Here is a 17,168-nt window from a genome sequence, read left to right as displayed (position 1 = left end):
AACCAATATACTTTTTATAACCATGATTAGGCCTGCGGCCAAGACTTGCACAGTTCCATTTGATCTGTTTCTGAATTAATAGTTTTGAGTTGATTGTGAAGGTTTTGAACAGACCTTAATTTTTCACATCCAAAAAAGCAGTAATATTGAAGGAGATATTCCAAAATATTCCAGCCTTCTTTATATAGCGTACCAAAATAAACACAGTGAAGCCAAATCATCTCGTTTTTCTTCAGAGGTCATTTTGAAGTTCAGTACAGCTCTTTTTGTACATGATTTGGTTGGTTACAAAAGATTAGGAAAGCTAATCCTGCTGTTAAATTAGCTGAAAATATTGTTGGGAGTTAATGAGACTGACCATAAAGCTGCCTCGAGGCGTCTGATTTCACCTACTGGTAACGAAGGCTGGATTTTCCCCGTGCCAATGGCTCTCGAGATGGCAGTTTCTGGACTTCCAGCAAATCGCTTCTTGCCCACGAAGCAGAGTGCAGCCCTCCTGGGGTTACGTAGGTGGTAACAGGGGAAGGGAAAGGTTCCCAAGCTCTTTTGAACCAGTTAATTTGACTCCCAGTAATAATCCATTGAATAAGCTATTTGTGCGCTGCAGGCGCTGGTTTTGTTGGGCTGCTGCAGCACCTGGGAGGTGTGTAGGGGCCGTCTGGAGGCAGATGCTCGGGCACAGGGACATAACACAGTAGTGGTAAAGGTAACAAAATGCAATGGTTGGAAAGCCTTGCATGTGGCCCTGAGGTTTTCACAGAAGAAAAATCTAAGGATATGGATTTTGTTGAGCAGTTGGAAGTTCTCTCTCTCTCTCTGTTAAAGTGTCTCCTTCGTTGCAAGCCCAGTTGCTGTCAAACTAACCTTTCTTTTCAGCGTGTTTTGCCCTTCCAACTTCTCCTGTTTGCCTGGGGAAAAACTGATTCCTCTTGGGTTTTGCTGTCATAACATCTGATGTTTTCTTTCCAGTTGCCGAATTCATTATAAGGATATGTACAATTTGTTACGTGTAATTGCTCCACCCCTGGGCTTAGGAAAGAAGTGCCCTCATAGGGTGGCATACAAGGTTTGGAACTTCAGAGACTCCCTCCAGCATTTTCAGTTCTGGTTTTGTTTCTTTTTACCCCCTCCAAAGTGCAAATGCAAACAGTACCAAAAAGACACTGTAACATAACTAACCCCTTGCCTGAAAAAAATGGAATGATTGACTGACTGCCTCCTTTTTCCTCAATGCATCTCTTCCCCGTCTCCTCCCACACCCCAGCTGGCTGGAGACAGGCAGCTTTATGAGACAGTGAACCCTCCAGCTTCCATCCTGCCGGGTCTGGGTGGGAAGTGTTGGGGAGGAGCAGCACAGCATCTGAGCACTTTCTCTCCATATATACACACCGGAGAGAAATGTCATCCCAAGATTTCTAAGGAGTAACAAGTCCATTTTGTTTGGGCTTCATAGCATGGTCAGTCCAGTTGAATGAGCCTTTCGTGAGCTGGAAAGACATTTGATCTGGGCACTGGTTAACTGGGCAGCAAAATGGGATGGTTACCTAGGCTGGGGAGAGATGAAGGGATGAGCTTTTCGCAGTGCTACAGCCAGAGATTGCCTTGGGAGCAAAATTACGTCTCTGAGATCGTAAGCTATGATGGACATCCACCCCTTCCTCGTGGCACAGGAAAAGTGTATTGTGCTTGGGAGCTGAGGTGGGAAATTAAGGACAGATCTTGCCAAGAAATCAGCACAGGATGACAGCAGACTTCAGTCGGGTCCCAGTTCCAGGCAGGGATTTTCCTGCACTCAGTGCATAGAGAACAGAAAATGCAGGAGAGGGAAGTGGAGCTCGCTTTTCTCTTTCACTCCAGCCCCGGTGTTTCCCACACCTGAGTGGGGATGAAGTTACCAAACGTTGCAGAGAAGGCAGAGAGCCTGTACCTCCAGCCAGGGAGCAGGGGCAGAAGGGAGAAGCGGGGGGGGGGGAAGCCATTGGCTGTAATTACAAATTGTGTCTCTCAGCAGCCTCTAAATTAGCTCTGGGCTATAAAACCCGGGTGGTATTTTAACTGTGTTAGTTACCAAGGACAGGAATAGATGTTTTTGGCTTGGTAAGTTCTCTCTTCCACCCCCTCCTGCACCAGTGCTTTACATAGGAACTGAGCCCCACGTCGGGGCAGCGGGCGGGTGTGCGGGTGCTCGCTGCTGTAGCTGTCCTGCTGGAGAAAGGGGGTTCCTGGGGGTGCTTAGGTCTTGGTTTCCCTCCTGCTACAGTGGAGACGATAATACTGTCCTGCTTTTCCAGGGGTTAAACATGAACTAATAGCATGCTGCAATATACTCAGGTCTCCTCAGATGACAGGCAGCACAGATTTGCACAATATAATAAGCAGGCAGCTCGCTGGGAGAACAAAATGAGATTGTCATAGCCATGCTCCCGGTTTCAGTAGTCAGAAAAAGGCAAAGCAGGAGAATTCCATGCTGTTTCTGCATCTCTTGCTTTTCGGGGCAGGATTTTATTTACCACCACCATGTGCTGAAGGTAGATGCTATTCAGTAACGGGCTGGGCTAAGGGCCTTTTCCCAAATCTCTGCAATCCCCAGTTCCCTCTAACACACAGGCCAGCCAGCTGCCCTCAGTGATGGAGACAACCAGTTGATATTGGCTTGAGGAAAGAGGGACCCCATCAAACATAAGGGAGAAACAGGTCCCCTTTCCACCACCTTCCTGCAAATCGAGTGCTGGGCTCTGGGTTTGTCAAACCTGAGTTCAGGCTGGAGGAGAAATTCAGGCTGGCTGAGGTTTTGCAGAGTTGCACCCTTGGCTTGGAGTCAGAGCAGTCCCGGTCTGTCCCTTGAGCAAACACACCAGAACTGGCTTTTTGCTTCTCTCGTAGCCCACAGGCTAACCTGAAACCCAAACTCTTTATTCACTGAAGGAAAGCTGAACATTTTCTCTAAGCCCCATCTCTCCCTGTCCCATAACTCTGCCTACCAGCTCTCCCTGGCATGGTCAATACAGCCTCTTGATTGACTGGTTTGGGGGGGGCGAGAGGGGGGAGCGTCCCTCCACCCCCACAAAGAGCCAGCCGAACCTGAGCCCTCCCCACACCCTCTCCACCCGAGCGGAGACATCAATCATTCCCCGCAGGGACCCCGTGCCGAGGCGCAGCTCTGGCCATGGGACATCCCTGCAGTGGGGAGGAGACGTTGGGCGCTGAAACACAGCAACGGAAGCGGAGAAACCTTTCTGTTTACCCACCTCTTTGTTTTGGTTTGGTTTTCCTGAGAAATCTGATTAACCTGATCTTTGTTTTCTTGTCTGCTTTCCCTTCTCTCTCCTCCTTTTCATTTGCTCCGTTGTGTTGCCTTTTCCCCCATCCCCTTCCTTCCCCCCCACCCCTTACCCGCTCTGGTTTGATTTCTGTGTGCTCTTGCTTTTGCCTCCCTCTCTTTGACTCCAAGCGGGCGCATCAGTTACACAGACATGTATGAGATGCTGAGACACATGTCCCCACCTCTAGGCCTTGGAAAGAAATGCCCTGCTCGCGTTGCCTATAAGGTAGACCAACCCCTCTAGAAACTCCTGCCAAACCACCAGCTTTTTGTGCTGTGGCTGAAGTGGGTTTTCTGTGGCATTAGTGTTGTTCCCCTGGACTTTTCTGGTGCTTTCTCTGCTTTCCAAGCAGACTGGATTTTGGATCTTCTGCCTCTTTTTTTTTTTTTTTTTTGGTAACTTTTTTTTGGTCTTTGAAACTATGGCACATCAGTTTGTCTTTCTAAGTATGTCTCTGCTATCTCTATCAGTGTTTCTCTCTCTCCTCTCTCATTCTGCTTCCATTTAGGCTAATTTGGGGAGGGAGGGTGCTAATGAGCAAATTACCCCACCAATATGATCCCCATTTATCTTCCTACAGCTCTTTGACTATCGGTTCTCACTAGCCCTTCAGTAGTATGTTGTTTTTTTCCTCCTCTTAATTAGATTGGAGTAATTAGAGTAGGCAGTACTGTAGGAGTTAGCAAGCTATTAAACAGAGGCAACACCAGAAGGGCTCCTTAAATACCCTCGTGAAAGAAATTATTTTAACAGAAAACATTTAAGACAGTAAGATGAAGAAATCACTCAAACTTATTGTTTATTCTGAAAAACTTTTTAATTGAACCGCAAAAGTGGATTCTATCTAAAAGGCTGCTAGCTGCTGCCTTTCAGACACTGCCTGGATGAATGCGGTGGAAACTCAGATGGACACAGAGCCAAAATTACGGAGCAGACTCAGACCCCACCAGTTGAAGCCATGCTGCTCTCCCAACAGCTCGCAAGGTGCTTGGAAATTTGCATTTGCAGGGGCAGTTCCTTGGAAGCTGTTACCATTGAACCTCACGGTTTTGGAGGGAGAGGTTTGGCATTGGTGGAATTGAACGTCCATCAAACTCAACAGGGTAGGGTTTTTTTGCTTTTGACGTCATTTCAGCCACCACCAAGCCTAATTATTGTACCCCACTGTCCTTGGTGCAATGGATCCAGATCACAACATCCCTTCCAATAGTGCTTGTTTTTTCACTGAGGCCATATGAAAGCAAGATTTTGCAAAGAGACTCAAGCTAAACCTTTAAGTAGGGCACTTAGCAGCAAGAAGAGGTTCAGATACAGCTTCCTACAAGATCCTTCCTCAGTGTGTTAGAATTTAAAGTAAAAAGAAAATTAAACATAACCTTAAAGCTAGCCAGTTAGATATCTTTTCTATATTCCTTTTTATTTGTTTCTGCCCACTTTGGTGGCTGATTTAAAAGAGCATCTCTATTACGAGCAATTCATACCCACCATTCCGTAACAAAGCTTGAGAAACCCAGCTACATCAACATGCCAGCTCCCAGGTCTCAGCTCTTGCCAATAGAGGAGTAGATGGATAAACATCTATATAGAGGTACCAATTTTACACAGAAACCCAATGATTTTGAAGTAATGCCTCCTTTTAGCACCTGTGAGGTTCCATTGACTTAAAATGGAGCTGTGTCCTGCTGAAAGCCCGGCAGTAGGTGTTTGCAGCTGGGCAACCAGATTTGCTCTGTGCTCACAAATGCATACCAGTAGCGTAAAGCTTTTTTTTTTTTTCTTTTTTCCCTGAAGCTTGTACAGTTAAAAAAGGAAGAAAATAAAAGGGGATGAAAAAGGTGATGTGTTAAAATAGGCATTTTAAACAAGCCTTTTGGCTGATTTTCATAGTGTTGTGTCTCTCTGCCTCCATGTGATTGTTCTCAGCTGTTGAAGCAGACTTTCCTGGGCAGAGGCACCGCAGATGTGCCTTCCCTAGCCTGTCTTTTCCCTGTGAGTTAGCTGGTATCTCATTTAATTTGTCCATCTTTGCAGAACAAATCCACTGCACTTAGGTACATATGAATGTTTTCCTTTTAAAATAGACTCCTAATTTTTTTATGTCTTTAATTTTTACCCATCTATTAAGAAGCCTCTAAAAGATGTCTGTGTATGACTGAACCATAAGTAGAGATGGGTTCAAGTCACACAGCTCAAACCTAGACTAAATGTCAGATTTCTCTGAGCATGGAGGTGATCAGATTCATTTTTCACATTATGAAAGAGCCCCAAACTACAGAAATACAGACTTAAGAGCAGATCTGAATTTTTCCCATGGTGTAAGGCTGCAGCTTGGGCTGACCCCCACTCTCAGCTATGGCAGCTGATAAAACTAAACCCTCATGGGGGGCAGCACCAGTTTTCACTCCCTCCCTCCTCCACTTCTATGTGCAACACTAGGAACAGCACATCCATGGAGACAGATTGGTGCTGAGCATCTTCCCCCAGATGATGGCTGCGTGTGGGTCGCAGCATCCCCCTGCCCTTCACCCGCTGGGTGCCCCCGCCCCCCCCCAGTGTCACTCTTGCCGTCCTCCCACAGTTGGTGGGAGACTTGGGGAGGACCGTGCAGCCCCCCCAGCCATGCACACCTCCCCGCAGAGCCAGCGTGGGGGACAACCCCCTCATCCTGCAGCTGTAGCTCGGTCAGTGCCGACAGCAGCCAGGGCTTTGTCTCTGCACTATTTCTGCTCTCTTCTTCTAAACCAAAAGATTTTTAAAGAACCTAACTCTTCTGTCTGGCAAAAGCTCTTTTGCCCCATGTGTTCACCCTTTTTCTTCCCATATATATTTTCTCAGTTCTCTGTGTTTGCAAAGGTTTTGTGTGTTTTCCCCTTGTCTTCGTCCATGTTGCCTTCTCTGTATGTGCACACTGCTGTTTTGTTTGGATTTTTCCTTCTTTGCAGCCTCTTTGGCTGCTGTCCTTCCTTTCTGCTGTTTTCTGGTTCCCCTTTCTCAACTGTTCTCCTTGGTCGGCGTGACCAGCCTCTGCAATTTCGTGCGCGTGGCTTGCTGCTTGCCTGGAGGTGCATGCGTGGGATCCTCCAGCCACGCTGCTCAGGCACCAGGAGAGCTCTATCCTGCACTGGGAGGGTGAGAAAAGGGTAAAGGATAGGAATTTTAACACCTCTTCCATGTGGTGAGATGAAAAGAGGGAAAAAAAACACTTTGACTTCACTCTGATGTCTTGAAATGTAATCACTGGTCCATTTTCAGATGAGGGTGGTGTTTTTTTCATGCCGTCAACAGTCGCCATTGAGACTTTGAGGCCTCTTAGACAGAATCAGCTTGTCTATAGCGAAGGGTCCTGGGGCGTTATATGCTATTCAGTAGGAGCAATAAGGGCAGAGCAGCAGCTCTGGCAACTCTATCTCTGTCATCTGGAGTCAGTCCATCCTCTGCATCTCTAGAGAAAAATGGGAGAAGGAAATGCCCACAATGCTGCTAAATCTCTTCTCTTGTACCTGCTGAAGATGGGATGACCATGCAGCAGGTCTGGTTGTGGGCCAGAGACAGAGCCCACGTTTCGGGGCACAGACCTGAATCCTCTGTTGGCCACAGGAGGGAGGAAGGCCATGGCCAGCCTCTCTGAAGCCAATGGAAGAGTTAAGTGAGAGTAGAATAATTACAACTAGGTTGGGGTGAATTATTCATAGCAAATAATTTATTCACCAAACTCAGCCTCATTTCCCACAAGCAGCGCTCCATTGTCCCAAATTTATTCGCATTTGGGGATCATTCCCAGAGCAGTTCTTGTCCCAGAGGCTGCGCAGGAGCTGCTGATGGGGTGCTCTTAATAATTCAAATCCATGGGGGTGCCAGCTAGTTTTCCTGGCAGTAGCTCAGTATGTTCCTCTTCCTGCTAATGTTTGGACAAATGCGTCAGTGAATAAAATTTACAGTGCAGATATTTCTGTTCAGTGCTCACTTTCTGGGTCAGGCTGGGAGCCAGCAGGAGACCTTTTATCCTGGTTTTTGACACCAGAATGAATTTCCCCCCTGTTTCTCTAACACATTCCCTGCCTATTCTGACATTGTCCAAGAAGTTTCTAAGCAGAAGAGCTGCAGGCACCAAATGCTGCAAGGGCATAAATTCTGTCAATTCTGCTTGATGCAAAGGTTTGGTTTCTCATTAGCAATGTCTTTGTTTATTTGCAATTAAATCACTACTAGAAGCTGAGGGGTGTCTGCACCCCTCCTGACCACACAAGTAACTGGAGCAAAAAGCGCTGCCTCCCTAACCCTGGCTGTAATCGGTTACTACCTCGTTATCTGCACAGAGTTAATTAGGAGACTCTAGAGACAATATTGCAGCTCCTGCCTCTGGGGCCTTTTCCTGCAGAAACATTAACGAGCTCCCCTCGCTCGGGAGGGGGATGACTCCAAAACCGCCTAATTAAAATCAAGGGCTGGAGGAGGGTTCCCCAAGCGCGGTTGGGAAGTAGGAGCGGGGACTCCATCTGCTGCCGGCTGCTTTTCCTCAAACACTCTTGGAGGAAATCAGAGCAGAGAGGAGGATGAGGAGCAACGTGGGGAGCAGAGAATCCCTTTCCTGCCAGGTCTGGGCACCTGGGAGGGATTTTTTTTTTTTTTTTTTTTTTATGGTCCTCAGTTATTAATTCACCTGAACAGCCCTTGTTTGTGGCTGGCAATTCTCAGGGCACCCCAAGTGATGCAAGTTTTTTTACTAGTGCGAGGGGAAGCATCGGGTCCCCTGCCATCTGCATCAGCAGGCTCATATGTTTTCCTTTTGGGGTCTAGAAAGATGGAAAATTATTCAAATCAGATTTATTTTTTAATCAAATTTTTGCATCATATTCCAAAGCATGAGGAACTGATAAGGCATGGCCTTGAAGTGCAATTTCAGCTAGAAAAACAGCAAAAATGTGGGGAGATATTAATTTTGCTTTAAACTGTGTACAGGCTAAACAACTGGTTCAGGCTTTTTCAACCATGTTGTTGCCCATGCTGTCTGAAAAACATTGAAGTTGTCTCTTCTATCCTGGTTAGGGATGAAAATCAAAAGTTCTTCATTAATTTTTCAAAGAGCAATTTTTGGGTCAATTGGAATATTTGACTTTGGGAAATTTTACTAATTTCAATTGGATCCCAGTTTCTTTTACATGGGTATTGTAGAAATGTATATGAATTAAAATTTAGGTAAAACTAGAAAGTAGCTTTGAAAGGATTGAAATTTCTTGCTCCGCACATGTTGGAAGGAACTATTTTAATGTTTAAGGGTGTTTGATAATACTGGGGGGGGAAATGAAGATTTTGCGTGCAATTTCAGTCTTTCAGTTGTGTTTCTGGCCCTAGGAAAACGCACCAGACGATGCCCAGGGACGTCCAGGTGCCGAGTCCCTCCTCTGGGGTGGCTGTGCCAGTGTCTGGCTGAGTCCTTGGCTCCTCTGGGTGTCAGTGGTGGTGCGGGGACATGGTGTGAGCATGTCTCACCAAACTGCCTTCTCCCTTGCCTCCCCCACACAGTGTGATGGTAAAGCTATTTTGAATCAAAGATGAATCAATTCCTTTCTCCCAACTGCTTCATCTTCAGCAGGATCTCTCCCAGAAATGTGGTATATCCATTTGAGCAACTTATTTTCTCCATTTGTGCTTCCAAGAAAGCAATTTTCACTGATGTCGGGAGGGATCTGGGGTGGCTTGTAGCTGAAACCCATTGAGATTAGCTGCAGCAGGTTATAAGGCACTTCTGTCCCATTTAATGGCTTTTTTTGGCTAAGAAATGGGCAGCTGCTCTGCCCTGGTAGGTGCAACTTGCAACCCACCTTGCAACACAAGTGCTCCTCAACTGGCTGCCAACAACCTGCCCTGGGGAGGACAGGGAGATGCATCCTGTCCCGATAGAGAGGAGAGCAGGAGACATCCCACCCAAGCCTCCCCTCTCCTGACATGACTGCTAGAGCCAGCGGTCCCCAGCCAGGGGCTGCGAGATGTGCGAGGACCTGCACAACGACCACGCTTTCTGTTGGCTGATGGTTTGTCAGATTGGAAATTGCAATGACCTAAAGGCGTCCAGGTTGATCTGGTTGCGTATAGGGATGAAAAAAATGCTGAGGGTAGCGTGGGAAGGAGGGAAGGGACATGGTCTGGGGAGAGGCTCTTCCAGGTGGCTGTTTGCAGCACTCCTGCTCAGCACTTGCAGGTGAGTTTTGCTCAGCCAACTTTCCTGCAAGTGTGCATTGTGCATTCCCTTGGAAAATCTCCCCCTAAATCCTTTGTCCCTGATTAAAATTTAGGAGGAAAGACCTTCATACGGCATTGCTGCGATGTGGCCTGTGTTCCGCGTCCATTCCCTTTGGGAATTTGTTCTAGAACGGCAGTTGGGGGACCTGGGACATCTCAGTCCCAAAATGTTTTTTGTTCGTTAGATTTTGTGAGGATAGAGCTCTCCTGGGAGGAGGTACTTCTCATCTGCTTGTTCTTCACTTCCATGCATCTTCTTTCTCTCTCCATCCCTTAACTCTCTCCCACTGAACTGGGATTCAGAGGGATCTCTGTAAGCGGTAACTGTGGGCTCAGGTGGATATAATAATTTTGTTGTAACTTTTTGTGTGCTGAGGGCAGAAGTCTGAATTAAAATCCTGTTTCATTTGACACAAGTGAGCAGAAAAACTTGTTGTGGCATTGCCAGCATTTGATACTGTCATTGAATTATAAAGGGAGGAGAGTCTGGGCTTTGATTTCCCTATCTCTGAGGCTTGTCAGCCATGGAGGATAACCTCTGGGCATGCTTTAAGAAAGCTCTTTGAGATTACAATGGCTTGTCTCAGACTTTAGGAGACAGGGTAGGTTGTTACAGGAGTCTCTTGTCCTTGCAGCGTGCAATGAGATCCGAAGAGGTGTATTAAGATAAATAAGGAGGCCTCTGCCTGGAAGGCTGCAGGGCAGGGCTCAACAAACAGCTGAATGTCAGCTCACTTCGGAAGCAGACGTTTTGCACTGGACCAGTGCCCTCTGTCAGCACCGGCACACGTCCACCTGGGGGGAAATGATTTCTGCTTGCCTGGCAGAAGGTACCGGGGTTGGAGTCTGTCCTCATTCAGGGCACCAAAATGCCTCAGGCAGCTCAGCTTATACCTCTGGGAAACTGTGGCAGAGGTTTCTCAGGCAGGGAGGCTAACCCAGTGATGGAAAGGGCGGGCAAGTCTTCATTCACCAGCCTTGGCTTGGTTTTGGGTAGAGCATAGGAGGAGGAGCCAGGGCTCACACGGAGCCCTCTGCCGCGCTCTGCCTCTCGCCTCGCCTGAGACTCCAGGCAGGTCCCTGCTCTCGGCTACGCTCCATTTCCCTTCACCAGCAAAAACTGCCCTTGAGCAGAGGTGCTGCTACCACACAGCTTCCCCAGGCCAGCAGGGACGGTGAGCGGGGTTGCACGGGGCAGCCCGAGCCACTGCAGTTACATCTGAAGGGAGGATTGCACCAGCAACGCTGCAGCTCTGAAAAATATTCACAGCCCTTGAGGTTGCATAGTTTGATAGTGTACAGAGCCAAAGCGGGATCTGTCCTCGCGGGTGCACGCTCTGCTGCGGCAGCTTGCTGCCTCGGTGAGTCTGCAGCCCACTGCTGACTGCGCTTAAATTTCCTTAGCAGCATGTTGGGCTGTTGTTAAACAAAGAGAAGATTTCTGTATGGCGATAGAGATCAAAATAACAGCCTAAGCAGCTTTCAGATGTGGATGAAATTCCCTCCCGAGCAAGGGGCCCAGGCCAAGCTAACACTTGGTTTTACCGGCTGCTGCGAGGCTGTGCTCAGACAAATTAACGCCCGGTGACTCCCTCGGGTTGCAGGTACCCTCGGAGAACGGAAACACAGAGACTTGTCTGATATGGCTCCGGCCAAGGAAGTTTCTAAACAGCTTGTGAAAGCCGAGGAGCTGAGAAATCATTAGGTTGCTGAAGGAGAAGAAATCCACCCTTCAAATGCGTTGCTAAGGTTATCAGCAAGGCTTGGAGAGTGCTTCTCCCTGCCTGCATTTACATGCTCTGCTGCTGGCGGTGGTAAGGGAGGCACAGCTTGCCAAAGCAATCTCAAGTACTTCATTGCTTACAGGAATGATGGATTTGCCGTATCAGAGGTGGTCCTGACTGGTGATGGGGAAGGAGTTGCTACCAGGTCTGAAGATCTTGGAAGATACTGATCCTGAGGAACTATTTTGAGTTCAGACTGAAAGAACGTAGTTGGGGGAAATGACAGTCCTGCTCATGTTAATCCTTCCCCTGTGGGTAAGGTCCCAATGGAGCTGTGTAGCTCATTGACTGGAAGGAACGGAGAAGACCTTCAGAGCTCCTGGGATACCTACAGGGAAAGGAGATAAGAGACAGAACCCAAGTCTCTCCAACAAAAAGGATATTGCTCACCTTTAGCTATTAGCAGCCAGTCCCAAAGCGTTTTCAAGTGTGCTTCTGGCTCTGTACAAAAGGCATCATCACGGGACCACTCCAGAGACTGCACAGCTCCTGTACAACCACTCACACGACTCCTGTTGTCGTTACTGAAAGTGCCTTCCGCACATCCCACTCAGTGGTGCAGTCCCTTTCTGGATGGATCTGCGTCTTTGGATGGCAGATACAAATCCTCCATCATCTCACTTCATTCAACGGTGCCAGGTCCCATTTGTTGCTATTGCTCCTGTTGTAGAACCAGGATACAGGTGAAGGTAGCTGGTGTAGGGAAGGATGGCAGAGGTGGCTTCATGGTTTATAGCTCCTGAGCATGCTGCTTTGGCAGGGGTGACGGGTACCAGCCACACATCTGGAGGCTGCAGACGTAGTTGGAGACTGTCAGGAGCAGGGTACGAGGCTGTGAGATGGGATGAGAACATTCAAACTGGCTCTTTTTGGAAGAACTCTCTTGGTAGGATTGCAGTACAAATGCTGGCAAAGCAATTGTTTAACTGCTAAAGCCACCGTTACAGCTCAGACCTGCTCCTGAAAAGGAGCTGACATTTATACGGAAAAGATGCATTTTAGCTCAGTGCACGAAAAGTTAACACATGTTTGTAATCTGGCTGTTTCTAAGGGCTCGCAGAGGGGGAGGGAAGGGAGGGGGGAGGAATTCTGACCCACGCTCACAGCGACTGCGTTTCTCTCTCCAGCGCCTGGTGCGGATGAACATGCCGATCTCGCCTGAAGATTTAACAGTCCACTTCACGTCCACGCTGATGGCCTTGATCCGCACTGCCCTAGAAATCAAACTCGCCTCAGGTGAGAGGGAGGTGATGTCTGACAGCACGCGTGGGCTCAAACCCCAACTTGTTTGTTGGCTTGGTGTCCTGAAACCACAGCAATTCTGCCCCAGGTGGAAGTCCTGTTTTCCCATCGACTGCTTGCCCTCTGCCAGCACCTGAGGACAAGGGAGCTTTGGGGACAGGCAACAGAGAGGGGTCCTGAGCATCCCTCTGCCTTTGGGGTGGCCGCATCCTGGCATCCCTGTCGATGAGATGTGGAGAGCTTTGGCCATCCTGGTTGGGAGCTCTTGGAGGCAAAGCCTTGTGCACGTGCTCGTTGCTGTATAACGCAAGTGAGAGTTTCCACAACTTTTTTCCAAACTATTCTAGCACGAGGGGGAAAACCAGCCCTTCCTCTCCAATTGCTGTCTGCTGGCTTCCTCTCCAAGTGCTGTGAACTGCATTCCGCCTTGAGATAAAATTTAATTATTTAAGTGTTTAATCAGGCATTTACTTGACTTCCCAATTAAATATTGCAATGTAATAAAATATACTGGCCTTTTCGCTGGGTCGTTACACTATTTAATCAGGCTGGCTGGGGTCAGAATCAAGGCGTGACCAGCCAAAGCACTTTTATACCTAATTTAAAAGCTAACAGGAGGTAACAGTGCTCTTACCAGCAAAGAGCAGGGCAGGGTTAGGATGCTGTGCTTTTTCTAAGTGGTTTTAGGCCAGCCATTCAACCTCTCTGTATTAATTACCTCCCTCATATGTTGCTTAAACTTTGTCTTTGATGCTTTGGGTAGGCACTGCTGGAAGAAGACAAAGTTTTGAGGTCACCGGGACTCCCCCAGGGAGTGACAGCGGGTATCAGACACTCATTTCTAAGGATGCATTTAGGACTGCCTGGGATTTTAGGGGCCAGCACCTTACTTTAGTATTAAACTCTAGATAAGGACACGGCGAGTTTGTATTATTTTAGGACTCTAGTTACCTGTCAGCAATGACAATTCAAACAGGAGTTGAAATGACAATTCAAACAGCCTTTTTTGACTGAAAAAGGCTCCCCCCCACCTTTTTTTGGCCACACGCTGGAGGGGAACCAGAGAAGAGAGAGCTCAGCTGATAGCGCTGGAGTCTTTCTAAGGTTTATATTTGCTGCGGGTTGTGAGTTTTTGACCTGTCTTCTTGTTATGTGCTTGGTTTGAATAGATTTCGTGTGCTACATTTAATTGAGTCTTTAATGGGACTAACAGGCCCTTAATAAACCCTCCCTAATGAGTTTCGGTGTGGGAGTTCAAACCACCATGTAGCAGAGTACCCAGAGCCTCCTCCCATTACTTTTCTCTTAGAAAAATAATCTCTGTCATTCAGATGAACTACTTAATTGCCTACTGTGCGGTGCATTCATCTGGGAGCTGGCCTGTTGGCTTACATATACTTTAATCACTTTCCACTTGTGAATTGAGACCTCACTTTGGCCGTTTGAATAATGCCGCTGTGTTCGGCTCTTTCTGGTTTATGTTGTGACCTAGCTGCTGTTTGATGCTGCTGATACAGAACAGCGTGCTTATGTCTCCTTGCCAAAAACTTCAGGAGAAGTTTTGTTGGTGGAGAGGGTTTATAATCGATCATGGCATTGCTCATAGTCCAGCACCTCAGACCGGGTCCTTTGCATCACACCCAGGAGGTGTGCTGCGTTCTGCTGACGCTATCCAGCACCCCAAACGAGCAGTTAGGTAGAATAAGTCTGAGCTTAAGTTTAAGCCCCAAGTGACAGCAGAGGTTTAGCAAGTAGAAACGATGACGGTTCCTGCTGAGTTCACACAGTTTTGTCACGGAGGAGGTCACCAGTTCCCCTTGCGACAGCTGCTGTGGCTGGTGCTGGCTTGGTGCTCTCAAGAAATGAGAGCGGGGGAGATGCCTTCTCCTGTGCTTGCTGTGTAAATGGTGGTATGCGCTGAAAGGACAAGGGTTTTGGCTCTTCTTCATGTGACCCTTTCTCTCCCTTTCTGCAGGGGGTGTTAAACAGCACCAGTGTGACGCTGAGCTGCGAAAGGAGATCTCGCTAGTTTGGCCCAATCTGTCCCAGAAGACTCTGGATCTGCTGGTGCCTCCTCACAAACGTAAGTGGTTCATCAGCAAGCACCCAACCCACCCCAGCCGCCTAAGAAGCCCAGAGCAGGCTTCTCCCTCCTTGCCTGCTCTGTCCCCAGCCCCACCTAGGTGCACAGTCATCTAGAGAGTGCAGCAAAGAAACCAAGTGTAGGTCAGCTCCTAGGTATCTTCTCTGTGGGGTTCACAGCCTGCATCTCCATGCCATGGTCACGTCAGGAGTAGGGAAGCTGAGGTCACATCTGGGCATGTGTTTCATTATGCTACAGTAGATTTCCTGTACTTAGAAAAAAAGAAAACCCATGCCAAGAAGGGACTGATGCCCTGTGTGGCCTTTTCCAGAGCTTTTCCATAGCTCCAGCCTGTGCCTTACAGGACAGGAGAGCGATTTCTACCATCTGGGCTCCAGAAAACCAGGAGAAGAAAATTAAAGTTTGCTGAGAATTTACAGAATCAGAAGTGAGGTATTTTGGGGTTGAAAGCCTCGGTGTTACTTGATGATGTCCTGGGTGAATGCGCTGAGAAAATGGAAAGTTTGCCATTATCGTGATTGGCCGAGACAAGGGCTCTGGGTTTCTGATTAATGAGAAACAGTGCAGAGCAATAAAGGCATTGTTAATTAAGACAAATGGGGAGTGACTGCTTAAGTCTTTTCCTCCTCTCCTCTCTTGATGCCTATATATCTGGTGCTTTAACTCTTTGCTCTGCAGTAAGTGCTCAGCTGCCGTGCAGGGAAGGGCTGGTAGCGTGGCTGTGAGGGTGAAAAAAGACATCTGGAAAAATGAAATACTCTTTAAATGTATATTAGCCCATTATGGCCCAGTTGACTGTAATGCAAAGAAATAGGAATAAGGCTTCTTTGTTGATAAAGAGCTGGCTGTGGATCTGGTATTAATTTAGCAATTCTTCTGTCAGCAATGCTTACAATGCCGTAGAGTTTTCCTGCCTGTTTTTTCCCTACACGGTCTCTGTGAATATTTGCCACAGAGCGCTAGAGACAGGGGCCATCCTTCTCTGATGTTAAAGGCAGCAACAGGCAAAGATCTGAAGACGTCCGTTGTAACTTTTCTTGCTCTTTTTTTCTTTCCTCCACCTTTCTGTGTCTGTTTTGCCTCTATATTCTAATGTCGCCTCTTCTTCCCACTTGTTTTTCATGCCCGTTTGTTGTTATTCCTTGTGCTCTTTGGCTTATTCTTCTCCTGATCCTTTCCCTTTCCTCACCTGAACATCTCTGCTGGGTTTCACCATCCTCTGGCAGCCGATGAGATGACTGTGGGGAAGGTCTATGCAGCGCTGATGATATTCGACTTCTACAAGCAGAATAAGAACAGCAGGGAACAAGTCCACCAGCCTCCCGGAGGCCTGTGCCAGGTACTCAGCTAAAAGGTGTCCTTCTCTGTCCTCCTCTTGGGCAGCCTTTTTGCCCACGTCGCACAGCTCTCATGAAAGTCACTGGCACGTTTCACCTAGAAAGTCAGGATGCTTCTTCGGGCAGGATTTGAAAATGCTGTCTCAAAAATGGAAACCTCTCCTGAAAGTCTCTTTTTCTCAAAAAATAATAATAATTTTTAAAAATGGTGCGGTTGCCTTTTTCAGTAGTCTGGAAAGATCTTTTCCAAAAAAAAGATTTGGCAGTCTAAGTCCTGTTTTCAGAAGTGGCCTAGGGACTGGGGAACACCAAAAGATTTCTTTGGGACACCAACAAATTATTGAAAGCTGATGATAGTTTGGCTCTAAAATGTCGAAGTTGCTTTGGAAAATGGGAATCATTCAAAATAATTTTGGCTTTAATAGATTTGAAGATTTTTACAATTTCTTGAAAATATTTCCATGCAACTGGCTTGGTATTGAAACCCCAAAGACTTCTGACAGGACAAATACCTATTGGCTTCAGGACGATCATCCAGCTGATCTCCAGCATGGCTTATCTGTCTGTCTTGCAGATGGGAGGCTTGAGCAGACCCAGTGTTACGATGTGCCACCTGAATTGCACATCCCCATTGGTCGCATCTTTTGATATTTTTCACATCTACTTTGTGAGAGGGGAGGGGGATTGCAGCACAATTTTGGCCTGTGCAAAGCTGAGGGCAGCAACTGTCCTTGAAAGCCTCTTACAGCTATGGGAAGGCTGGGGTGTGCTTTCTGCTGGGCTGATCTTTCAGGGTGACAAAGTGGACATTTGCTTAACTAGAACACATACTGCAGGCCATCTCCTCCATACATGGCTCTGTCTCTGACAACCTTTCCTTGTGCTTCACAGCCTGGACCGGTGTCACTCTTCCACCCGCTGAAGGCCACTTTGGAACAAACCCAGTCCACAGCATTCAACAACGCAAAGGCGTTCCTTCGCCAGAAAAGCTCAGCCTCACTCAACAACGGGGGCGCGTTGTAAGTATCCCAAGACCTCCTCAGCAAAGCCGTAACGCAGAGAAGAGGCATGCTGGGTGTATGCATCAACCCCAACCACTGCTGGTTCAGTTCCTCTGGAGGTGGGGCAGCACCGCTGG

The 17,168-nt window shown here is 47.6% G+C and overlaps 1 protein-coding gene across 5 annotated transcripts in view; it reads left to right on the top strand.

The window, feature by feature from the left end:
- Positions 1–17,168, top strand: part of CACNA1B (calcium voltage-gated channel subunit alpha1 B) — a 294,580-nt gene that overhangs the window by 264,798 nt on the left and 12,614 nt on the right. For all 5 annotated transcript variants that reach the window (XM_075772765.1, XM_075772766.1, XM_075772767.1 and 2 more), the window contains 5 exons: positions 3,452–3,548; positions 12,475–12,583; positions 14,565–14,672; positions 15,920–16,032; positions 16,922–17,049. In XM_075772765.1, the coding sequence (XP_075628880.1) occupies positions 3,452–3,548; positions 12,475–12,583; positions 14,565–14,672; positions 15,920–16,032; positions 16,922–17,049 (555 nt within the window). The remainder of the gene's footprint in view (positions 1–3,451; positions 3,549–12,474; positions 12,584–14,564; positions 14,673–15,919; positions 16,033–16,921; positions 17,050–17,168) is intronic.

The sequence above is a fragment of the Balearica regulorum genome, chromosome 20, assembly GCF_011004875.1.
Source record: "Balearica regulorum gibbericeps isolate bBalReg1 chromosome 20, bBalReg1.pri, whole genome shotgun sequence".
NCBI classification, from domain to species: domain Eukaryota; kingdom Metazoa; phylum Chordata; class Aves; order Gruiformes; family Gruidae; genus Balearica; species Balearica regulorum.
The sequence above is the reverse complement of the archived record's forward strand: the minus strand, read 5'-3'. Positions and strand labels throughout refer to the sequence as shown.